The sequence below is a fragment of the Scophthalmus maximus genome, chromosome 16 (genome assembly GCF_022379125.1).
Source record: "Scophthalmus maximus strain ysfricsl-2021 chromosome 16, ASM2237912v1, whole genome shotgun sequence".
NCBI lineage: Eukaryota > Metazoa > Chordata > Actinopteri > Pleuronectiformes > Scophthalmidae > Scophthalmus > Scophthalmus maximus.
The window spans coordinates 17,441,288-17,467,500 of NC_061530.1; the positions used below are offsets into that span (position 1 = coordinate 17,441,288).

General features: G+C 48.1%; 1 protein-coding gene across 4 annotated transcripts in view; it reads left to right on the forward strand.

Moving 5' to 3' along the window:
• sdk2b (sidekick cell adhesion molecule 2b) overlaps positions 1-26,213 on the forward strand; it is a 235,148-nt gene that overhangs the window by 133,942 nt on the left and 74,993 nt on the right. For all 4 annotated transcript variants that reach the window (XM_035613333.2, XM_035613335.2, XM_035613332.2 and 1 more), the window contains exon 2: positions 26,114-26,213. This exon is cut by the window's right edge and continues 60 nt beyond it. In XM_035613333.2, the coding sequence (XP_035469226.1) occupies positions 26,114-26,213 (100 nt within the window). The remainder of the gene's footprint in view (positions 1-26,113) is intronic.

Genomic DNA, 26,213 nt, shown 5'->3' on the forward strand with positions numbered 1-26,213 from the left:
TGTGTTGATTTGACAGCTACACCCCGGGGTGCTCCCTGGTGTTGAAAAGTGGAAAAGGCCTGGCAATATAACCGCGAACGATTATTGGCACGCATATTCACGAGGCCGAACGGAGAGCGCAGCGCCGGGTTGTCGGTTTCTCGAGTTGCGGCTTGCCAAAGCTTCAGCAGCGAGAATCTGTCTCGTTTCAGTAAAAAAAATTCGAATATTTCCTAAATACCCAACAGGGCGGCCGCATCTTTTCTGGAACGGCCCTTTCATCAATGTTTCTGTTCCACCATGTGTGTGTCCTTTGCTCCAATCGATCAACATACCTGACGCCTCACATGCCAAAGAGTCACCGCATCTAGCCAAAAGGCAATGGCAGCTATATGAATCATTTCTCAGGTTGGTGATGTATATACATTGATATCCAGCAGGATGAGTGAACGGACGGACAGAAGTCCGCGCCGGCACGGCGGCGTGTGCCCGGCCCAAAAAAATGGCGGCAGACGTATTGAATTTTCTCTTGAGCATCCTGAGCCTGTTTGTTCAGCGTTATCTCTCGCGGCAGAATTCGTCCCTTTTTCTGTGTCCGCGAAGGAGGCGCGGACAGAAAACTTGGCTTTATTATTTATTATTATTTAAAAAGAGAACGGTTTACAAATGGAACCCGTCGCCGCGCTGTGTTGGCCCATTGGACAGAGTAAATAGCCGAAGCCCGGGCGCCTGAGCCAGGAGTTAATGCACTTGCGTGTTCCGAGTTGCACAAAGGAAGAGCAAAGCCGAAGGAGGAGGGGATTAAAAAGAATGTGTGGTGTTTCTGATGGGTTCTTAGTCGGTGCCAGCGCTTTGAGCTCGGGTCCGTGGACGGTGTCGAGGGGAGGGGAGGGGAGGGGGGTTTTGGGGACATCCTCTTTGTGGAAGGGAAACAGACTGAAATGGGCTCAGAGAGCGGGTTCTCCACGGAGGATGAGAGCCGTCGCTCTTCACATTTTCAATGTTGATTCCTCATTAGCTGCATTAATCGCTTGTTTTAATCACTAACAGTTTAACACCACTTGTGTGAGCTAACCTGTCAAAGCACATTTTTTTATAGATTCAATTAATTCTTTTTTTCACCGTAGGTTCACCGTCGCCTTTCTCACAAAAGCTGCAAGGAGCAGAAGCGCTGACATGTTGCAAAGAAACGCGCTCGTTCCATTCGACCGCGCGAAGCGGTCGGTCCCTGTTTACGGTGTTTCTCTTGACGGGACCGTCCTTGGCACCGCGCTGAGATTCCAAAGCGGCTGCACCATAGAATCCACGGACCGCAATGAGGCCTGGTGGGAGAGGAGGGGAGAGGAATGAGGTCAAGAAAGAAGCACGAGAAGAGAAAATGACATGGTACAACGGAGAAGAGCAGGGAGCGGAGAATATATATTTAAAGAAAAAAAAACGTCTCTAAGGTTTTGCCGTAGCCCTCTTGTGGCATCTACTGTAGCCATATGGCTAGTTCTGGTTGTATTTCCCCGATTACTGTAACACAATGGAGTGGAGGTGAAGGAAAGTTTATTTAAATAAATGACAATAGAAAAACCTCAGTAATGTGCCAGACGCTCACTGTGGACTTTTTCTTGCCATTTAAACTGTTGAGCGAAAGCTTTCAGGACCCAACGAACGGCAGCGACAAACGGCTGTTTTTCAGTATTTCGAATTTTTCTGTATTTTAGGAGAGGAAATTAAAAGGTGGAAATCTCAGTCACATAAAACCGAACCTGTCTGACCAGACACGTCCGGGGTCGGAGGAATATAGCTCAGTGTTTTGGGGCAATCTGTCTCGCCGAGAGTGAATTGGACCTCGAGTAATTAGCGATTAGCTTAGTTTAGCATCGCTTAGCTCGATGGCAGCTGGTGAGGTCAGGTGCTGTACAGTGGACAAATATTTTTTCTTGAACATTGGAGAGATACATTTTGGAGCAGATTGCAGCCCAGTGTTTTTGGAAATTGGAATGGGACCAGGAAAGGTCGGGTCTGTCCGTCTGTCGGCGGCGGGTCAATTCTGAGGGCGTCATTCGAACCTGGTTTGGCAACGGGCGAGTCGGCCGACCAGACATTTCAGTCCAAAACATTTGGGCCCACCTGAGCCGCTTCTCCCTGATTCCAAATTCTCGGCACGTTTTTGACGGAGGAAGCGAACTCGTCAGTTTCTTGATAACGAGATTTCGGGAAAACAAAATGGTTTCTTTTAAAATCGTTTCCCATTATAGAGGATTTGTCGGAAGCTTGATAAACGCTTGCCGACGCACGTTATCCCCTGAGAGCCACGCCTGCCAGACTCCGATGAGTTTTGACGGATGAGCCCTCGGAGAGACCTTGATACGAGACACTCTCGTTTTGCAGCGCGCCGTCTCTCCCCTCCGTCCCCGCCCGCCCTCCCCGCATTCCTCTGCAAACCGCCTTCCCTCCGAATTCGTACCCGCAGTCTATAAAAGGGAGCAGAAAGACTGAATCATAGCGCGGCTGGGGTTTTTTTTTTTTTTTGTGGAGCCCGAGGTTCAGATAAACAGTGAAACAATGGTCTGGCCTAGAAAGTTGTCACTGGAGATAAACATAGCGGGAGAGTGAGATATGGTTGTGCCCCGGCAGGACGGCCGACTTCCACTCATTGTGTGTGTGTGTGTGCGTGTGTGTGCGTGTGTGTGCGTGCGTGCGTGCGTGCGTGCGTGCGTGCGTGCGTGCGTGCGTGCGTGCGTGCGTGCGTGCGTGTGTGTGTGTGTGTGTGTGTGTGTGTGAATGCGCTGGCGGTTGTGGTTGAAGGGATGGGCCACTGAGGTTTACAGAGTCTCCATCTGGAAACACTCCGTTCTGGTCTGCTGTTTTAACTGAGGATGTGTAGGTTTGTATAAATAGTCGCATGACACAGAGACACACACGCGGAGAGAGAGAGAGAGAGAGAGACGCACTGTTCACGGACGGATTTTGTTTCCCTTTGTCAATCTGGAGCACCCGCAGACCGACGGCCCCGAGCCAACGGAGCGACTCGGGGACAACACAGGCTCTGAACAGGGAGACGGGACATATCTGCGGATAAGAGAGGAGGCGAGAGGGAGGGAGATTCTCCGTGAGACAGTAGAGAGTCCATTTTACCTGGAAGCTCAGGGGGAGATGGGGGTTTTTTTTTTCTTTCTTTGCTTCCGAGAAGTGCTTGACTGAAGAGGAGGGGGTGGGTGATTTGTGCGAGAGAGAGAGAGAGAGAGAGAGAGAGAGAGAGAATGTGATGTCTCATAGAGGGAATGTTCTTGGTCAGCTGCTGTTGCAGTAAGTGGTCACCTATCCGCCTACCATGGAGGTCTCACGCACGCACTCCCACGATGTGTACTCTGCATGGCGTGCACACACGCCGCATCTCATCGCTGGGATCTTCATTTGAAAAGGGACAAAGTGCATGATTCCACATTCATACAAACGACGAATGCACTCGAGTTCTCCGTCGGCAGAAGGGACGTCTGACTATGGCTGTCGCCTTTCTTCCAAAAATCCAATCTACACATCACACATTTGACGTGACACGCAATTCGTCCGATCGCATTCGGACAAGTTGCCTCTGCTGGATCACGACTGAATCCTTGGTGCGATGCCCTTCTGGACTGTCATTACAGTTCGAATATGAACTTTACCCCCCACGTTCCAAATAGAGTGACATCCCTATCGCGGACTGGGATCAGTCCGGTCATCTGCGCTTGCACTGGAACTACGATTCCACATATATGGTGGCCTGTGAGTTAGACAGGCGAGTAAAGGCCACGCACTGTCGTGTGTGCACGTCATGTGCCCTGGCACACGGACAAGAATGCATACACCAGTCACACACAATGGCACTTGCATGCAAACATCGCATAATGCACTGTCACGTCCGCCCGTGGCCAATGTAAACTCACCGACACCCTGCACACACACACGGACGCACAGACGGAGAGCAAATCCCGCAAACTGGCACGTAGCTGTAATAACTTCGCCGACAGCAGCGGCTGATCTCGCTCCCTGTACAGCAGGGTTAAATCTGAGGCTTAAAGCGACACACAATGGACTCTCCACAGAACCCCTAAACCTTAAGAGCCTCCGACGTCTGACACAAAGCGCGCGCACACACACACACACAGACACACAGAGACACACACACACAGACACACACACAAACACACAGACACACACACACACGCGGTATCTTCACACGGTTCGTCAGCCGGCGCTCTGCCACAGTCCATTAAATGGGTATTAATGCCACCCCCCCCCCCGTCACCTTGGCCATTTGCATGTTTTTCTCTTTCCTCAACCCCGGTCCCACGGACGTCAGTTCTGCTCTGCGGTCCACCTGATCGAAGACCCCCGGCCTCTCCCTGCCCCAACTGGAGACGAGACACATCATTTCAACATTTATGCATCTTTCTCTTGTTTATCCTGACGGATTGGAGACGATGCATTTTTAGCATCGAGGCGTCATAAACACATACTAATAATAACCCCAATCTGTGACCCCACCACCCCTTCCTCTCAGCATGATTCATTCTGTTAAATGGGTAATGAGCGTCAGGAGCTTCACATTAGACTATATGTCATTTATTCTTACGGACATGATCAGTGGACATCATCATTGTTATCATGTTTTATTTTTTTCCCCCCTCGGGCCAATGGAGGCCGCTCCAGCGGGCCGCTATTGATCTACACGTGGAGAGCATGTTTCACAGTGGGAACACATTTTCTGTGACACGGGGTCCTATTATATTACCGCTTTGTCCTTGGCATTCATAATTAGTCTCTCTCTCTCTCTCTCTCTCTCTTTTTGTCTTCTTTGTCAGTCTCCTCTTTTCTCTTTCTGCATTTGGTTCCTGCACCCTGAAATGCAGGGACTTACCCAACAGCACAGCCAGAGCTTTTTCATGTTCCCCCCTTTTTTTGTGTGTGTGTGTGCGGTTGCCTAAGTGTCCTGCCTGAGCGTAATTGGATAGTGAGTTTGGTATAATTGTGGACTTTTTAAACACAGGGGGGGATTAGTTCTGCTGTGTCACCCCGATGTTTCATTTAGTCAGACTGATTTTTATCACAGTGAGACGAGTTAAACGAGCTGCAGTCGTCGACCGTGGTTCCTGTCCGGAATCAGTGCATCCCTCTTATACTAGTTCTAAAAGTATATATATATATATATATATATATTTCCTGAACTTTTCCGGGAGGGGCTGCATGTGAGAACGCGAAGTTGCACAATTGGTGTGTGCATTTTAAGGAAATACAGTAAAAAATCGTATCTTTATGTTGAGCGTGTCCTGCAAATTTTACATTTACATTAACATCGTGTCCATGTGCCTCCGCCGGGTCAACTATCAATCCAATCCATACTCCGACCGGCTCGCTCCGAGGCCTGTACTTGTAAGAAGAAAGAAAAAATGAAAATGCCAAACTTAATTTTGACATTTGACGATGACTTTTATTTGAAAAACGAGAAAAAAAAAGACACAAATTTAAGGCTGGTTTGCCTCGTCTCATCTCCGATCCCTCCAGGACTTTTTCCATATCACAATATAAAGTGCCGGAATTTAACATGAAGCACGTTGTAGAAAACATGAAAAGATCCTTTCAGTTTTACATAACCGATTCTCTTTTATTCCGCTCGCTGCCAGAACAGTAAGAAAAAACAACTTTCATTTCACACAGTGTCACCTCCGTAACCCCAGGATTACAGAGAAAAGTATTCCTGGACATGCGGAAAAACAAATAAAGTTAAAAGAGCATAAGGAGGCGTGGAGCACGAGGCGAGGCCTGGAAGTTAGCGTCTGCCGTGGAGGAAGAAGCCCCTCCGGCCGCGGGTGTGAACTTTCTCTCCAATCCCGGTGAGCGTCAGAGGAGTTTGACCTTCATCACATCCGAACACAATGCCTCCAGTCCAGCGCTGACCGGCTCGGGAGGGAGGGAGAGAGGGGGGGGAGACAGAGAGAGAGACAGAGAGAGAGAGAGAGAGAGAGAGAGAGAGAGAGAGAGAGAGAGAGAGAGAGAGAGAGAGAGAGAGCATCACGGTCCTCTACAAATGAAAATAACACAACAACACAAAACAAAAAGAGAGAGAGAGACAGACTTGATTTTTAAATCCGTCCAGTGAGCGATGGAAGAGGAAAAAGTGCAAAGACACGGTTTCATCCTTAACCCGAAAAAAAAAAAATCACAACTCGATCTCATTTTCATCCGAGCGAGGCGGGAGCGAGGCGACGCCCTCCGCCTCGCTCCATCGCGCCCGGACTGGCGCCGCGTTCCCACAGTCATCCCGCCGCGACTCCCCGTCTCCCCTCCGCGCGCAACGGGGAAGACGCGAAGACTCGTCTCACCCGGGCGTCGTCTGGGTGACCGTCGTCTGGGTGACCTCTCGTCAACAGACAGACACCATCACACTGGGTGTGTGGGTTTTGTTCCCTCTCTATTGGGGCTCACTTGGAATCGGTTTGCGTCATCCGGGCGCAGAGCAAACGGCGGCGGGCGGCGGGCGGCCGCGGCCCGGAGAGTGAAGGGCGAAGAAGGGAAGCGGTGCAGCGCGGTGGCGGTGGGAGATACAGTTCCAGGTGGCGCAGTTTCGTGTTTTTTCTGCGAACGAAGGAAGAAGAAGCAAACAGCGCTGTCCTTCGCTTTTCACGTGGCTCCCTTCTGACACTCAAGAAACATCGAGGCGGCGCCTTTTTCTTCCCTTGTCCGTCCTTATTTTGGAAATCAAAGCTGTGAGCGGCGTCTCCGCAGCAATCGATGTTGAAGTTTGCAAGTTCAATGAAGAGCCGCAACAGTCAATCGATTGGTATTCGACTGCTTAACTAATCGGCAGCTATTTTGACGACGATTAATCGGTTCAAGTCGTTTTCTATGAAGAAAAAGTTTGATGTCAGCTTCTGAAATGTGAATCTGTTCCGGTTTCTTCGCTCCTCTGTGACAGCCAATCGAATATCTTTGGCGTGTGGGCAAAACAAAACATCATCTTGGGTGTTTTTTGGAAACGCGATCGACATTTGCCACCGTTTCATGACATGTCATGGACTGATGGATTGATCAGGAAGATCGTGGACAGATTGGTCGCTGGTTGAATCTGCTCAGACACGCGGCGGCTGGGAAACTGACCTGGTCTCAGAGAGTCTCTTATCTGAATTGAGTTTTTTCATAAAAAAGCAAAAAAGAAATTGAAATAGTTTTCGAGCACAGATAGCCATAGTCTGAAACAACCCCCCCCCCCGATTCATCCCCTTCACCGCTCCGCCTCTCTCTCATCATGTAACAACCGCCGAACCAGGAGAAAAACATAATATCCTCTGTGATACCATTCAGAGGACTCGTGGATTATAGTATATCACTGGATTAGGGCCAGCTCCCTCCACAGCGTCTGTTTTACCATAAAGGCTGGCGGAGATTACCGGGAGAAAACCGCATTGCTCTGTTACAAACACACGGGGACGAGATGTAATCTCATCAAGTGATTAGAATCTTGTGTTCTCTCTCGACGCAAACTGAGAGAGGAGGAACAAAGAGGCGCGGGGTGGGGGGGGGGGGCGTCGTTGAGCCGAGATTGCTCGAGAATCGCGGCCTGCGGATCGTGTCTCTTGGGATTCGAAGGCCGGACTGTGTGTGTTTTTTTCTTCTCGTGAAGCCACCTCACAACAGCTTCACGGCGAGATCTGTGTGCAACACATGATGCTTCCACAGGGGGCACGCCGGAAGGGAATGTCATTAGGACGTCTCTCTCCTTTATCCCTAATGGCATTGAGTAACTCAGATAGTTTGGGACAAACGGTATCCTGCCAGCTGCCACCAAAGTACAATGGATTTGAATGTAATTGAATTCACTCCGCTCCGTGGGGAAACAGAAAACGTCTCGCTGATGTGCAGTCAAATAGAATATAACGGTTGGCCACGGCAGTGATTTATGACATCTACAGCGACACTACTTAAGTAATTTAGTAAATCTATTTGTACTACAAGCAAAATGATTTGAGGTCAAATAAAAATGGATTGAAATCCGACATGAAGTCCGTGTCATGAGTCTTGATACGGACCCTGCAGCTCTGCTGTACATAATGTAACCCAATCGGGCAATGCTAACTTTTTAAAATATCTTGTAATAATGCCATATTCATAATGACGTCATGTTTAGCACACGATGATGAATGATTGGTTAGTCTAAGTTAACATGTGATTAATAGTTCGGCCAATCTGGCGTTATTATTTGTGCAAATATCTTGAAATAGATAGAATTGTTCGTCCTATTAGCGTTGACTTCGTCCTTGACCTTTGACCCCAAACCTCCAGAAGTGAATCATCTGGGGATAGCCCTCCCAAGTAATATTCCACCGCCATGTGTTGTTGAGTTTTTTTGGGAGTGACTAGCCGGTGACCCGTGGACGGGACAAACAGCAGTTGCTGGCAAGTACTGTTCTAATCGATCGGCGAAGAAGAAGTGACTACTGGTTGGTGTAGTGTTAGCCAGAGCTACTGAAAATGTCAGCAATCTGGCAATATTTTCACGCCAATTACAACAAAAGCAATCTCATAAAGTATTCGAAGAACCTGAATCTGTATGTATCCGTCTGTCAAAGGGTTCAACCTGAACCAGGCCAAACAACAATGAAAGCAATCATCGCTTCTCGTACGTTCTAAAATACATTATATATGTTGGGTTTTTTTAATGCGCTCGGTATCGGATCAGCACTCTGCATCTGCTGATACGCAAATTCCAGTTATGGGAAATCTGTATCAGGGAGGAATAAATGTTATCCTCGCATCACTAGTGAGAACACAGCATCTGTATGTTACTGCGGCTTGACGCGCTTCGCATTCAAAACTTCTGTCTCTCTCTGTCATCCTTAATTGCTCAGGTCAACCTGCCTCTCTTAATAAACATCATATATTTACCAGAGACAGACGCACGCACGCACACACACATACACGCACACACACACACACACACGCGCACGCACAAACACCAATCTCTTCGGCGCACACAAACACGCACTGTACGAGCGCGGACGGCACAAAGTCGCCACCAACCACCACTAATTAGAAACTAATTATCCAGGCAAGTGTAAACAATCTCAGCAGATGGCAAAAAAAGAAAAAAAAAGAAAAACCCCAGTGGCATTAGCACTAATGACCTTGAGCGGCGCGAGTCCGCGGGCGTCCATTCAGGAGCAGCCCCTCTCGTTATGATATGCTGCATTATCATTAAATGCCACACACATGCACGCACACACACACCGAACCAAGGTTACCATTGAGCCTGCCATCATTATCATTAGGGCTCTTTATTTATATATTTATTGGGTGGACGCTTTTTTTTCCGCTTAACTGTCTTTTCAGTTTGAAAATGGCCATTCCAGGGTCATTACTTCTAACAGATGTAGCAACGAACGCGGCTTTTGACTGCATCCGTGGATTCTCTGCCCCAGTCGCCCGCCGGTTCCACTTGCCAATGCTTTGGCGAGCACCCGCACCGGGAGCGGATGAATCAAGTTCGTGCTCGTGTGCCCGCTCTTAACAATCTTCAGTTCACGTTTCGATAAAAAAAAAGAGTCTCGCTACGCCGGCACTCGTCCTCTGGTACCTAGCAACGAATGGAGTGACACGCCTAATAGCCAATCATGCAACAGTATCACGTTTGGTTGCGCCATCTCGTTGGCTCGTGTTTGTGTTTCTTAGGTCATAAAAATTGTCAATAATTATCGATATCGACCGATATGAAACACTTATATCGTGATACAGTTTTCAGCCATATCGCCCAGCCCTAATATACATGACAGTTTCAATATTCTAATTTTAATTTAATCTGCCAAGGTGTAAGACGCACAAGAGCGTTTTATGTTTAGTCCTCGTGAAAGCAAAAGTGAAAAATGAAAATAAAAAATGCTCTCGTGGATAAAATGTGGAAGAATACTTCTCGTGTAGTAATTTACTATTGCTCCTGGCGTGGGTCTCCTTGTCCATCCGAGATGAGTAATCCACACTTGTTCTCCGCTTGTAGCTTGTGTCTCACACACTCATTCCTCCAGAAGTGCCCGTCTCCTGCCTCCTCTCGTTTCCATCGGTGCAAGAAGTACAGTTTCGCATTTCCTCCAGGAATAAAATCCAAAGAGCGGGGGAGGCGAGCCCTTATGCCGATGTATCACGCGTCCTTTTAAGGTTGATGTTTTATTCCCGTCTTATTTCCAGCCCCTTCGTCTTCTCCGGAAACTGCAGCACACTTCAAAAGAACCCACTTAACTGTCCGTCTTGTTGGCGACGATGCCGCCGCATCCATTCGACATCCTCTTAGGGCCCAGCCACTCTGACAGAGTCCCGCTTGCTCTGATGCCCAAGTGAGCTGGTGGGGCGGGGGGGGGGGACGACAGAAGAAGCAAAGATGGGTGTGGGAGTTGGTCGCAAAGGGGGGGGAGAACAAAGTGACTTTGTGAAAAGGTGGTGAGTGGAGGGGAAAGCACAAAGAGAGCGGAACCGGGGAGGCGGCATTGTGTGACCTCCATTTGGGACATAAATGGCAAAAGCAAGCGGCTGCGTATTCCCTGCGTCTGATGCACCGCGGCCCCTTCATCTCGCCCCCGGCTCGGCAAAGGCCATTCTGCCCTTCTTCTTCTTCTTCTTCTCCTTCTCCTTCTTCTTCGTCTTCTTCTCACAATGACAACACGCTCCTCGCCAGGACAATGCATCACAGGACTTTGTTTGGCTCGGATGTGCATCATAAAAGAATCCTGATGGAGCAGGTAAAAATAGGGACAGATTAGGCTAATTGTGGCAGCGGAGCAGACGGGTAGCGGGCACGGGCGGAGAGAGAGCTCCGGCTTGGAGGTGAATTGCTTTTGGGGGGGGGGGGGGAATTGTCCCTGGAACCATTAAAGCCCTCCAAAAAAAAATCAAAAACATGCTAATAGTTAACAAAAGGCTTCACAAATGCCTTTCCAATGACAAGCACAGAACGCACTCGGAAAATTGAAATGTTGACTATAATTACATTGTGTTATTTTGACTTGAATAATATATTTACAGGCTTCATATATTACATTGGACCTTTCAACATATATCCAGCTGTATTACTTCTAAGCAAGGTTGTCTTTCCGACATTATCGGCGCTGCCAGTTTCAGTCTCGCCTCTGATTAAAGCGACGGCCAATTCGGCAAAGTTGTTGGCTCGGCACAACCCGTGTGCTCGCCTGACCGCGGAGGCGTCTCAGCCCAGTTGTGCCTATTTTGGGATGGTCCTCGTATTTTAGAGTTGATTACAATTGGATCCGCTCCAGCAGATCGCGCCTGTATCCGGCGGCCACGTCACACAACGAGCAACAGCAGCTGCGGACAAACCTTACGGGGGGAAACTGCGACTGGCCACGAACTGTCCGCTCAAACGTTGAAATTGTTATTCTGGGTCTTCGCTACGAGTCTGGCGACACGACAAGAAGTTTCACTCCCAACTCTCGTGACCGCCGGGTCGTCGCGGGAAGACGGAGGCGAAGGGAGATGTTGGATTCGAATTGAGGTTTTGCTGAGAGAAACTATTATGGCGATGAAGCATTTGACTTTGACGGTCGTCCTTATGTGTGTATATATATATAAATATATGTATTAATTTTTCATATATATATATATATATATATATATATATATATATATATATATATATATATATATGTGTGTGTGTATATATATATATATATATATATATATATATATATATATATATATATACATATATATATGTGTGTGTGTGTGTGTGTGTGTGTGTGTATATATATAAATATATGTGTATGTACTGTGTGTGTGTGTGTGTATATATATATATATATGTGTGTGTGTGTGTGTGTGTGTGTGTGTGTGTGTGTGTGTGTATATATATATATATAAATATATGTGTATGTACTGTATATATATATATATATATATATATATATATATAAATATGTGTGTGTATATATATATATACACACACATATATATTTATATATATATATATAGGCCAGCAGAACAAACTGTCTGAGTTTCAAAAATTGTAATGAACCATAGTTTTCCTTTACCATCAATTTGCCGTCTTGGCACAATAAGTCCTCATTCCTTGAAATGAAGGAGCGTAGTGAGTAAAATGAAAGGATAGCAGTAGAGAAGGGGCGGTGAAGTAAAGCAAACAGACGGGGGGGGGGGGGGGGGGGGGTGACTCAAGAGCGAGGGCAACAGGTCACTGATAAAAAGAGAGAAAATGGAGAATGAGTTTGGAATGGGTAGAGGGGGACAGGCCGAGCCCCGCATCGCATGACGAGGGCGTGAGCTCCCCATCGACAGTGATGAGCGCGAGCCCCCGTGATGGATGGCCCCAGCCTCGGCCTCCCCCTGCAGTGTCATTAGGCAGAGAGGTTTGCAGGACTTGTCTGAATGCAGTGTGCAGTTCCACTGCCCATTCATCACCAGGCCGCTCTGTCAGGGCCCAAGAAGCCAGAGAATAAAGTCCCGCCGGCGTGTCTATACTGCAGCTTTTTTTTTTGGGGGGGGGGGGGGATTATTTTTCACACGTACAATCTGTAAGTCATAACCTCCCGCCAACAGACCCTTAATTAATTTCACTGCGGCGCGTCTTGACGAAGACTTATCCTCAATGGAAGTTGCAGATTAGGCGTCGGTGACAGTGTGTGTGTGTGTGTGTGTGTGTGTGTGTGTGTGTGTGTGTGTGTGTGTGTGTGTGTGTGTGTGTGTGTGTGTGTGTGTGTGTGTGTGTGTGTGTGTGTGTGTGTGTGTGTGTGTGTGTGTGTGTGTGTGTGACTGACTGGGAGATTTCTAACTCATGCTAAAGACTTTCAATTGGATTCAGTGGGTTTTCCCGCAGATATCCAGACATTAGGATTCAGCGACTCGCACTCGTACAGACCGTCCACGCGCCCCAACTGGCCTCCAGCATTGACTTTATCTCCGGCTCTTTTGCTCCTGTTTGAATTGGATACCACTATACGGCACAGACACAGAGCAAAAGGGCAAACTCATTTCCTCGGCGCGCCGCAGCTAAACCGGCCCGGCGACGGCTTCGTATACCGAAAACTATAAATGCGCACGTGCTTCAGATGATACGAAATCTTTTTTCTCATTTCGCCCGCTGATGGGTATGAACCCCCGAAGGACCGCGGGGGAATTCTGTGGGGGGGTTTAGCAGCTTAAGGCAGATTAGGATCCCGACATAATCATACATTGTTCTTTTAGTTGTTTTTTTCTTGTAGGACTGAATGTAAAAAAAATTTTTAAAAAAAGGTGAATTGACTGTGTGATAATAAAAAAAAGGAAACTAATATTCCTTCACGAATGCTATGATCACCATTTGAACCGTCCAGAAAATAAGACAGATATGGCTAACCAGTAATAGAACATTTGCCTCAAGTCGGCATATGATTGGCAGGACTGGTTTGTTTCTTCAGGACTGACGGGATGATATACAGAGATATGAAAAACGGACGCTGTGAACGGGAGTGCCTCTTCGGTGAATTGAATAGGAAAAAACTGTATTTTTTTATTATTATTATTCTGTAAGGCTCACAGAGAGCAGGAAGTGGCCGAGTGTGTGATTTGAGTGTCCACTTTTTTCCTAGACAGATGCTCATCACACGACGGGTGACGCGCTTTACGGGCGTGGGAGGGAAGGCCTGTCAATCGCAGCGCGAGCCAATACACTTCCATTTGAAGAAGCTGTCCGTCAGCCGAGAGGCGCGGTAATGGCGCCGCTGTCACCGCCAGAGACTGGGGCAGGAAGGTTGGAAGCGAACGGAGGGAGAGAAAGTGATTTGGTAAACTGAGGAGGAGGAGGAGGAGAGCCGCCGAGATTGTTTCTTAAGAATTCGCTTACCGCTGTTGAAGGTGGTTCCTGTATGGCTCCGGGGATTGTTGAATGAGACGCGTTTGATAACCTTTTTGGGGGGGATTTTGGCGCTTTTGAAATTTGGATGAAGGGTGCTCAATGTGCTCGCTGTCTTGTCCGGAGGATTTCGATGAGATGATCAGTGCCACTGTTGAGTCACGCCGGCTAGTTTAGTCGACCGCAAAGGCCGCTAGCCTGTCACAGCTCAAAGGTAACAAAATATGTCCTCCAGCGTGTCTCCCATTTCTTAACAAATTATGAATAACCGGTAACTGGTATTTTCACCATAATATGCGTTGGACGCAAGTGCCCTTTTGAATTCTCACCAGCGCCATCTTGTTTTTTTTAATGCAACTATACGTAGGAGTGTGGGTTGGGTCAGACTGAGGGCCCGCCCACCTACACCTGCAACCATGCAACATACCAGCTGTCAATCACGCTGTATCCACGCTTCAGTGTGTACTGTGCTTTATCATCTATTTTGCTCCAAAGTGAAGATCACGCTGTATTGAAGAAGACCTGAAACTAGCGATTGAGAACATGAACTCCACAGGAAAATGTTGACTGGCGTCATAAATCACGTGAGAGGTATAGAGTCATTTTTCTCATTGATTGTAAACTACTACTGGCGGCTACTTCCAGTTATGTACACAGTCTTGTGGTTGGACGGGCACATTGACTTCCCGGAGCATTGTTGCCACTCCGACGTTGCTAAGCAACTAGACAAATTCACTGACTCTTTGCAAGAAACGAGAATGAGCGCAACATCAATTTATTTATTTATAGTTATTATTCCATTCAAAAGTATTCACTCTTGAGGAAATGTTTTCCCTGCTACCTGTCGGATGACACCATACATTTTGAGGAGTTAATTAAAGTAAAGTAAAGTACTGTAAATGCGACTTTTGCACTTTTGGATGATTTCCAGTCTTTTTTCATCCTAAAGCATTTCATATTAGACCCGAGCTTGTTCAAACAGCAATTCAGTTTGGGCAAAACTCGCCACCTCTCTTTCGACCCAATTTCTGTTGACAGAAAAGCAGGAAAAAATATTGAACCTTTCACCTCAAACACGTCTCTTTTCAGGAATTCTCCTTTTTTTTTTTTTTACAATTTTTTTTCACCACAAACCGCTACGCAAAAATGTTCTGTCCTGGATGAATAACAAACACAACAACACTGACATCCATTGACAAAGGTGCTTCGCCGACCTCAGAGCTCTTCTGGACGTTTTTGAAGGAAAGTTTGTTTCTTTTAGAGGGGACGTATGACTTTTAAAGTCAAAAAAGGTTGGTTTTTTTTTAAAAAGGCTGCGTCTTAGAAAGTTCAGGGCCGGTCTTTGGACACAGCCTGTCACAAAATCTAGTTTCTACGCCTCAAGTCGATGAATGAAAAGCTGTGACAAGCTCTTCTGGGCGTCCAGCTTATTATTCTCCTTCTTTTTGTCATCTACTGTCTGTCTGTACTAGATCGACCCCCCAAAAAAGTCTGAAAAACTTACTTCAGCTAAAACCTAAAAGTGAATGTACTCGGCAACATTGACTTCCAGATTTCCAACCATTTTGGTCAAAGTGCATGGCAGAAATCTGGGCCTTGTTCGTTACAGCAGCATCGCTTATTTCAACTCACTCACAGAATAGAACATATAAAAGCTGTCATCTGCATGCCTTCGTCAAATGTTCCCTGTCACAATCAGACCTCAGTTTAAGATCTTACCGACTACTGAAATTAATGGTTTTCTGGTCAAGAGTCACGGTAAAATGTCCCGAGCGACATTTGCGGACATTTGGAGAAGATCGGGGAAATGTCCGGACTGGATTCTTCTTCTCTTCTTCTCTTCTTCTCTTCGATCGTCATGAGGAAATGGTGGCAATGTGACAAAGATCATAAGATGCCGTGAACAGTGGTTCGTTCCTTGCTATTCGTGTGATCGTCCTGCCGAGTGCCGGGACGTGGAACCCATGTGCACTGAAACCTCCCGCCAGCCCTGTGCACAGCTAAATACCCGTTCTAATACCCGTCCGATGAGGCTGGTGGCTTAAGAGGTTCTGTTGTGCGGTGATGTAAATAAAACCCTTGTTTTCCCCCCCGCAACCTAATCCTTGGACTTTATTATGCAGTTTAGCATTTAGAGAATGTTTTTGTCTCCCCCCTCATAATCTCCCCGCTCCTCCAGCCCGCTTTCTTCTTTTTCATCCGCCTCTTTCGTGCTTTGCATCCACGGCCCGAGCGCGAATAATACCTAAATTGAAAGCTCATCAGCGACAGCTAACGGCCTCTCCGCCTGAATAGCGGCGGCGGGCCCTCGGCCTGTGTCGACTTGTGGCGCCGAGACGCCGACACAAAGGGAACAAGCACTGACCTCTGCAGGAGCGCCGAAGACCACGGCAGCGCTTTTCTTCAAACGCATGCCCTTGATCGGAAGCTGATAAATGAAGAAAAAAACAACCTTTTTGTATTTGTTTATTAATTTTTTCCCTGCATGAATTACAATGGAAGAAAATGATGAAAAGCTAAGTGTGCCTTGGCGCGCTTGTCCCCCTGACTGCTGCACTTGCGTTCCTCCCTGCCGCTATATTTTGGATCTCCAAACACTTAAATATATATTTATATTTATATATAGAGAGAGAGAGAGAGGTTTTTCAGGGGAGGCAATCAGCGGGGGAAGAAGGGAGCAGGGGGTAAACCAACCGTGATTACTGTGAGAGAACGCGGCGGGAGGTCAAAAGAAAAAATGTATGACAGAAGGCACGGAGGAGCTAATTGGCTCGCTGAGCGGCGAGAGCGGCCCCATCCATTCCCACTGGCTTCATTTAGACATGCCCTTCATTAGGTGAGCACAAAGGGGACAGGGCAATGATCACATTTATCCCAGGGAGGAAGGTGTGTGCACACGGGGGGGGGGGGGGGGTCTCCTTGTTTGTTTGCCTTCGTCTCAGTGTGAACGTCAGCCGATGGCACAGACACGAACGGGGACCTCGGCGACGTGCGTCTGCATGCAGCTCTGTGTGTGTGGAGACTTCATGTCCAGATCTCGGCGGCATACTGTGTGTGTGTGCGCGTGTGCGTGTGCGTGCGTGTGCGTGTGTGCGTGTTCAAGAAAAAACCTCCACTGCTGAGTGTCTGCCCGCTGTTTGCGTTCGAACGCGCACGACTGTGCACGGATACCGCCGACTGATGGCCGCACGCACATTCTCGTATGTATTTCATCTGCAAGCACACAAATATGTGGACAGTCACAACAATCACATACTCGCTATGGGAATAATGACCTCACATTTACCATCTAGTGTGAATTTAACTTTAACTTTTGCCATAAGAGACATTCGAGGTGCCCCCTTAGGTAGAAAAACAACATTGTCAGAAAAGGAGGTAAACGCAAAAGGACACTAACTGGGTCCTCTGGACTACCCCTTCTTGTTTCTTGTATCCAACAAGCAGCTCCTGTGCGGTAATAACATAGACTGACTAAAAAAGATAATTCTAGCACATTAAAAGCCTTCTAACAAGGCCGTGAAGTGGAATTGTTCCTGCCTGTACTCGAGCGCTGAATCGGGAGCGATGCCGGGTAATGGCCTCTCCTTCGAGCTACCTCAGCCGTCGAGGGCCCGGCCGCGTTGACCTCCACTAATCATCTCCGCTAAGTGGCAATTTCGAAAAATTAGCCCCCAAATTTCTCCCGTGTTGTCCGAGATCAATGTGGCCACGCTCATCTTGAGGAGGGTTTTTAAAAAGGGCCAATCTGCGACTTGTTTTCTGAAAACATAGTTTGGAGAGTTTCTCAACTGATGGCGGTTCAAAATGTCGTCGAGTATATTCTAATATGTCGGCAAACAAAGGGACACAGCCCAAATGAGAACGCTCATGGCCATGGACTTGACCATGACCTTGACCTTGAAAACACCCTTGATGTTAAATCCTCAACAAAAAAAAAAGAATTATATTTTTCTCAAAATATAATTAGGTTAAAACAGATAACCGAGAAAAAATAGCTTCTCTGCCGCATTGAATACTGAAGCTCACAAACACCCAATGATCGCGGAACATCACTTCTAATAGTTGAGCTCTAACTCGCAGACCTAGGAACCACTACAGTGGCTGCTTTACCGCATTGCATGATACTATATATGCATTTTTGAATGCCTTTCCTTTCAGCACTGCTCCCTCCATCGCATCCTTCAACCTTGTGCGTGAGCCATTTCACAACCCCGGCTGTCTCTGCAGCATTCAGCCAATCAAACGTACCCTTTTTTGCAGCAAGCCAGTGCACGCTACAGCTCTGAAGGTGCAGCTCACCTGCTTCCACCCACAGACCGGCAGAGGGGGTTCGCTAGAAGGCCTCTCTCCAAATATCAGTGATATTTGCCCAGCGTATTGCATTTTCGTGCAAAGTACGCAGAAGCAACGCGGATGCGTCTATTCGTACGACTGTGATATGATGGACGGTATCCGAGAGCAGTACAAAGGGGTCGGCTCCTCTCTTCTCTTCCTGTCTATGATTCCCCCGCTGTAACCCGCCCATACATTATTAAGCGACAGAGAACATTGTTCCACGGCGTAAATTTTTCAGCAGGCCAGGGGTCGGACTGCAGACGCAACCCGTCCCGAGGCCGCGGGTTCGTCAGGTCACCGATGCATACTGTCTAGTGTGTGTGTGTGTGTGTGTGTGTGTGTGTGTGTGTGTGTGTCATTTATTTCTTCTCACTGCACTTCTGAGAAAAAAAAATATATATAACTCTTTCATAACATCATCACTCACATTCATCGCACGCTTTTACCATTTCAAAGAAAAAACGTTATCCAGTAACTCTTTTAACTTTTCTTCTGACATAAATAATAAAATCCTACAGTACGTTGGATTTTCAAAAAAAACGGAAGATGTGGATTTTAAATCTTGCCTGTTTTAGTCCACAAGGACGCCGGTGGAGCGCGGCGAAGGTTTTCCGCAGCGGGGCGTTCTTCGCACCGTACGGTCCCCGAACACACGAGACGCTCCTCTGCTTTATGGTCGTCCCGTAATGCAGGAACTGATTCGCCTCCATAAACATTATGGCATAATATGCTCGGTGTGCTGTGCTTAACGCTCGACCACCGAGGAGATTTTATTTATTTATTTATTTTCCTTTCTGAATCTTGAGGGAAATTAAACCTGGCTTACAATCTGAGCAAGCACACACACACACATTACATACATTCCTAAACACACACACACACACACACACACACACACACACATACACAGGAAATGGACGAATTGCACAAACAAACCAAAGGATGGAGACGACGGTGTTGACACATGAAATCATATTCCCTTTCATTTTCTGTGCCACACGATCTTCGCTACACCTGTGTGCACCGAAACTTCAATTTTTTTCTTTGTCCACCTCTTCCGTTTCGATGCATTAGCTGCTCAGCGTAGCTTTGCGAGTCATTACCGCGGGATTGCTGCGGGCTAAGCGATAAAAGCGAGCATGCGAGCTGAGAGCTTAGCCTTTTCGCGGCCAAAGGTTGGCTCGCAGATTTACGACCGCCCGTCCCTCTCCGGCCCGGCCTGTTTGAAGAGGGAGACGCTTTTAATGTTTGAGCTGCTCTGATTGATTGCGGCCAGACACTGATATCTCACGGCGACGTGTCACGCCAATGAGCGGCGGCGGGGGGGGGGGAGCGGAGAATTATGGGTAATGTGAGTGTTTTTAAACTCCTGCAGATTCAGATCTGTCTAATCTCGTGTGAAATCGCGGTGACTCCCGGCGTATTGTGCCGGCGTGTTGCGCCGACGGGTCGTTTGATATTCCACACCGGCGGTTCCCCGCCGCTCCGGCTTGCCATCACTTAAAAAACAAAGTGAACCAGCGGCACCTCGTCGCGTCGCAGATTTCTCGGGAGGCAGTCAATTCTCCTTCTCTGCGGTGACATACAAAGCTTGTCATATTTTTTAAAAAGGGGGGAAAAGCTGATTGTAGATATAAATGAGGAATGAAATCACATTTTAAGCGCTATTTATTCATCATCTTGTGACCACTCCGGGGTCCCCGGGCCCCCAGGTCGTGATCAACCATCCTAGAACGAGTGGAATGGATGAAGGATCAACGCCGTGGCAACGTAAAATCCAACGTGATGCACGCCGAAGTCTGAGATTACCCGACATTTATACAAAAGTAATAATTTTTTTGTATGTATGTATGAATAAAAGTCACTGATGAACTCGTGTCCTTGGCCGGGTCTGCCGTACGGCGCAGGGGTCTTTGGACCCGCAGTGCTGGACGACTGCCAGCTGTAATGTATTGTCGTGAGAGCAGAGCGGGGCGGAGATTAGTGTCCGGCAGCGTGGTCTCATGGGAAATGCAGTGCCACAGGCGGGGGGGGGGGGGGGGGGGGGGGGGCGTCACTGAGTCATGAATGGAACAAAACAGAGCAAACAACATTTCGATGCAGACGTGCCGAACGCCGTGTGCCCGTGCACATGTATGCGTACGTGGGTGATCAGTGTGCCCGTGTGTGAACAAAGGAGTGAACCACTGTTGTACACTGTGTGTGTGTGTGTGTGTGTGTGTGTGTGTGTGTGTGTGTGTGTGTGTGTGTGTGTGTGTGTGTGTGTGTGTGTGTGTGTGTGTGTGTGTGTGTGTGTGTGTGTGTGTGTGCGCGTGCGTGCGTGCGTGCGTGCGTGCGTGCGTGCGTGCGTGCGTGCGTGCGTGCGTGTTCATATGGACAGAGGCTATAGTGTAAAACAGCAGCTGGCCTTGGTTTGAGTGTCTCTTAGGGATGCATGAAATATCATTCGGTGCACGGAGCACACACGCACGCTCACACTGCCAAGCAACTTTCTCACCCAAAACACATACGCGCACAAAATGTACAGTTCTGTGCTGACATCCGTACACTGGCACATTTTGGAGTTCCTACACATACACACACACACTTACACAGACTCAGCAAGAGGGCCAAAGCAGTGTGCTAAATAAAGACAGACAGTGGAACAGATTTTCACACCCAGCGGGGCCATTAGCAGCTCAGTTAGACCACCAGCAAACTTCCATCCTCATCAGCATCACAAACGCACGCACACACTCACACACACACACACACACGCTCACACTCACACACACACTCACACACACCTGCCATCAAAGAGTGACACATGCGCACACACAGACGCGCAAATTATGTAGACACAAGCGAAATCAACAGCACACTCAAACAGGCATCCGCATTTATGCAAACGCTCATTTGCACCCACACACACACACACACACACACACACACACACACGTTAGGAATTAATGGTTAGTTGGCTGTGTCTATCAACACCAGTGAGTAAGTTTTGTGTGTGTGTGTGTGGGTTTGGGTGTGTGTGTGTGTGTGTGTGTGTGTGTGTGTGTGTGTGTGTGTGTGTGTGTGTGTGTGTGTGTGTGTGTGTGTGTGTGTGTGTGTGTGTGTGTGTGTGTGTGTGTGTGTGTGTGTGTGTGTGTGTGTGTGGCCCCCCAGGCAGCAGCTGAAATATGTATGCCGTGTCCGGGAGCACCGGGCCCCTGAGGATTGAGGTAGGAGGGAGGTTGCTACTCAGGGCCGACACTGCAGCACCGCAGTCTTCTGGGAGCTGAAACGTAAGCCCCCGCGCGCATCGACAGCCCGACTTGTCCGTGAAAACTCTGCGGCGGGTTCGGCACTAGACTCTCTCGAAGCTCAGAAGAGGCGCGGCCTCCCGCAGCTGAGCGGGCTCTCGGACACACCGAGAAGGAGGAGAAGAAATTAAAGGGTTGCGCTTGATTAAAACGGTCATTTTCATGAACATGATGTGGACGATGGGAGTGATTGAACCGTCGCGATTGGTTCAGCACGTCTAACTGTGACCCGCGTCGCCCCCGGTTCAAAGTGGTTTTATTCAACAACCTTTGCCCGAGACCTCGGATTCATTTTCATGCAAAAAGTGGCGCGGAAATAAAATGACACCTGGAGTTGGAAAACAACGGTGAACAATTGCAAGTGAAGTGGAATATTTTCACGATTCAAACGCCATGGAAACGTAATTCGATTTAGAGAAATTTCTTAATGTTTCAGTTGAGCGATTTTTCCTTTTAAACGTGTTTCTGATCTCGTTATGTGTGCCCCTACTTTAAAAAAAAAAAAATGATTTCACACCAACACAGGCGAATCAAAAGGGCTGTACTCGCCTTCTTCTTTTTTTTGGTATTCAGAGGGAAATAGGAGAATGCTGCGGCTCTTGTTATTTTAGAAATGAATTCTTCCAGGTTCTCCTCAATTATGAATTCCCACCTCGGGGCAGGAAATTGTACCTGGCACTGTTCTCATTAATGAGGAAGCTGATTTAATTGACTGTGTGCTGCTGCAGACTGGGTCGCGAGAGTCCGTCTGGCACACTAACCTGCACGTACACACACACACACACACACACACACACACACACACACACGTCTCCAGGGAGCGTCCTCTGGCATGAGCCCTGCTGTGTGCAAATGAGCGGCCCCCGTCGCGTAACAGTTGCATGATATTGCACGGGAAACGGACGGACGCACGCGTGGGAGCTCTCGTCGGGTTTGGTCCGTCTGCGGGTGCCTTCGGAAGACCGGAGGCGAAAGGTCATCGCGGGTGTGTTTCCTGTAGGTTGCTGAACACGAAACTTCGCCTCTGGGAAGTGTCCACTGCACGTTCACAATCAGAATTTAAATTTCAGAAAAGGATTATGGGGGTCAAAGGTTCGTAAAGACCCGTTCACACCGGACGCGGCACGAATGCGAATTTCGCATCATTGGGCCGGGCGACGCTCGAGTTGAAATATTAGAACTCGGGCGAAATATTCGCGGGACGCGTTGACTCGATAGCCAATAAGCGTGGAGATGGCCCCTCCGTCACTGTCGTCAGACGTCCTGTCACTGTCATTGTGTCGGTGATGGAGGATCACTATTGTCGCTGTGTGTGCGCAGCCCGAACGGAACGAACCACACGAAGTTGGGCTCGTACAGCATACGGCTGTTTTCAGACACGGCCTCTCCAGGCGGCGTGGTCAGCCGTTCACAACAGCGGGACGTTTTCCGGAACACTCAGGCGAGGGGGGGTTGCTGCTTCGTAGAGGGCCCCGCTTGCCCTGACATGCTTTCTGCAAATTTTCAAAGTTCAGGAAAAAAGTGAAAAGCTTTCCCAATTTTCCGAGAATATCAGGCGTCATAGCAGCTGCAGTCAGCGAGTTGCTCTTCCATGTACACAGCATCTTACTGACTCCTCTTTTTTTCCCCATCGGTACTTTGTTATTAAATAAAGTTGTGACTTTATTTTTTGCAAGCGCCGTTTTCTGTCCATATGATCGAATTGATTAATGGGGAAAGGAACAGACGTACGAATCGTTAATGAAATGAATCAGTCGTCGCAGCGCATAAGCCCTTGTGTCAGCACACGCTCGTGTGTGTGTGTGTGTGTGTGTGTGTGTGTGTGTGTGTGTGTGTGTGTGTGTGTGTGTGTGTGTGTGTGTGTGTGTGTGTGTGTGTGTGTGTGTGTGTGTGTGTGTGCGTGCGTGCGTGCGTGCGTGCGTGCGTGCGTGCGTGCGTGCGTGCGTGCGTGCGTGCGTGCGTGCGTGCGTGCGTGCGTGCGTGCGTGCGTGCGTGCGTGCGTGCTGATTCCACAGTTGGATACCGCTGATGAGCTCTCATGGACTTCCTAATGAGAGGCACCGCTGGAGATAGTCATCCGTGATCAATGTTTTCTTTGGCCTCACACCTCCCTGTGGGCGACGCGAGTGTCTGCGTGTGGCTGACACCATATGCATGCTTGCGTTGTGTTTTGTTTTTTTGTTTTTTTGGGAGGGGGGGGGGCATATCCCCGCTCTCTTCCCTCTCCTCCGCCTCGTCTCCCACTGCTTCCCACCTCATCCTCTTTTATCTCCCCATCGCAGATGAGAAAGCAAAGCGCACGTCGCCAGGGAACAATTAGTCTCGGCCATCTCAGATTCGCTATTGAGCGTCTCACTCTCCCTCAATTTTCGCAGCCTATCTCTTTCCATTTCCAGGCAGCGCATTAACCCACATTGCTTTGGGAGGCGTCCAGCCGCTCCAACTCTTCAAGGCGGCTCCGTGTCTATTTTACATTTTATCTCCGCCTTGCATCTGTTGAGCCCCTCTATCTGCCATGCTGCACTCCCGCATATCACTTTCACCCATTGTTCTGTTGTTGCACTTGACCCAGATTGTAATTTGCCGTCCTTTTAATTGTGTATCTGTTCTTAGTTCTTAACTTCATCGTGACTTATGTTTTTTTGTTTAGTTTAGTTTTTTATGCTTCTGTTAGATAACCAGGTACTTATGTGAGTTGAATCCGACAGATCAATAGTACGTGGTGCTGCGCTGCCTCACCGAGTCTCCTCCGTCTCTTTATGTTTGGTTATGAATATTAATTCACGCCGACCCGCCTTCGGGCCGGCACTGTGCTCAGGTTAACAAAAGTCAAAAGTCAGCCAAGTTCATAAATATGCATGACGGAGGTGTTGGAATTTCATGAATATTTATTCTTGACTCGGTGAGATACGCCATTCACTTTCCAACACCGCGAACAACTACTTCAAAATCTGCTACGAATTTCTCTGAAATTGTCCCTCGCCATGATTTGTCACCTTGGATTTTGGCAAAAATAATTCCACATGTATATTTTACAAATACCTTCAGAGTCCTTTGACATGACTTCGAGTTATATTGGATTTTGCTGTGAGGTTTGTCTAGAAGAACATCATTAGTCATCCGCCTCTATGAAAACTTGCTTGTTGGTAAAACTAATGCAGTCTAGTACAACAGGTCTACTATAAATCCTGCCATGAATTGATATGTAAGTGTTGACTCAGGTTCATGAGCACTTGTGATAAGAACGACCTAAAGTGACAGGAAACATATCAACGAAAAAATACATTCATTGTGTAGGTTGGGTTCATGACCCATACTGCGGCCGACCACCAGGGGGCGATCCAGATGATTTGGCTCCACTTTTGGAGAGCTGTCATGTCGTCCGTCTAGTCGACGTGATAAGTATGAGGAACTGCCTAGCTGATCACAGATATTGTCAAATGTAGAGCTGGATATTCAGGATGTTTTATCATGTTTGTGAATCCTTGAAAACTCATATTTGGTCTCTTGCTCTCTATTCTACCTTCATCCCTATATGTCTTCCTCACCACTCCGCCGCTCGCATCCGTCCACCTCCGGTGGATTTGTTGAGCCGAAATGGAAGAACTAAATACCAGCACTATAGATCATTTTGACAGTTTAATTTCAATGCCTGATTATCAGTCAATTTGATAATTATATTGCCCAACCATCCAATTAATGTGTTCTATATTTACAATGATCATCAAGTGAGCGCTCCATCTTTGCGTCATCTATCAGCGGTGAGGTATTAGCACCGCGAGGGACCTTGACACTTTTGTGTCTGAGGCGCGTTGATGGAGATAGATAAAAAAAAAAACAACACAAAATACGAAACATTTGAAAATGTGTCTTTTGCCAGCGTCCGCAGCGTCCGTGGGAGAAGTGGTCGCCGCTCTTCCACAGTCCATTCCCTCACGCTCAACCGAGCGTGTCCGTGGAAACGCAGAGGGAGCGAACGAGAGTAGGGGGCGAGCGGACGACGAGAGGATTTCCCGCCTCCTCCTCCTCCTCCTCCTCGACTTCTTGCCGCTCTCCTGTCTGCTCCGTCTCGCTGTGCCACTGAGTTACTGACACATCAATACACGGAGCAGGGAGATGCAGGACCGATCCGTCATGACGCGACGCCCTCTGCCTCCTCGTCCCCGGTTCGTCAGACCCCCCCCCGACAGGTAGCTCACACTACCGTTGAGATTAGTCTTGTCTTCGTCTCAGACAAGATCGAAGCATCTGATTAGTCTGCGACGACCAGATAGACGCAAGCGTCAACCGCCGCTGCCTCCCGCTCCATTTGCTCTCAGTAGTTCGGCAGCTCCATGTTTTCGCCCACCTAGTGACGATGAAACCGAGGTGTCTCTGCTTGTTTCTCTCTCATCCCTCGGGCTCACACTCCCCCCCCCCCCCCCCTTTCATTCTTTTGTCTGTTATTCCATGTTCATTTCTATTCTGCCTGCGGGTTCGTGGACGGTGTGTGGGATTTGGGAGTAGGTGTTTTTCGTTCGGCTGCTTTTGAGGAATTTTCCCCCTTTTTCGCTGGGTTCAAAAGTCTCGCGGCGAAAAAAAGGAAAATAACCAAAGCTTCAATTGCAAACTCTTTTCGTTTGTTTGTTCGCAGATGACGTGCCCCCCTACTTCAAGACGGAGCCGGTGCGCAGCCAGCTCCACCTGGAGCGCAACAGGCTGGTGCTCACCTGCATGGCCGAGGGCAGCTGGCC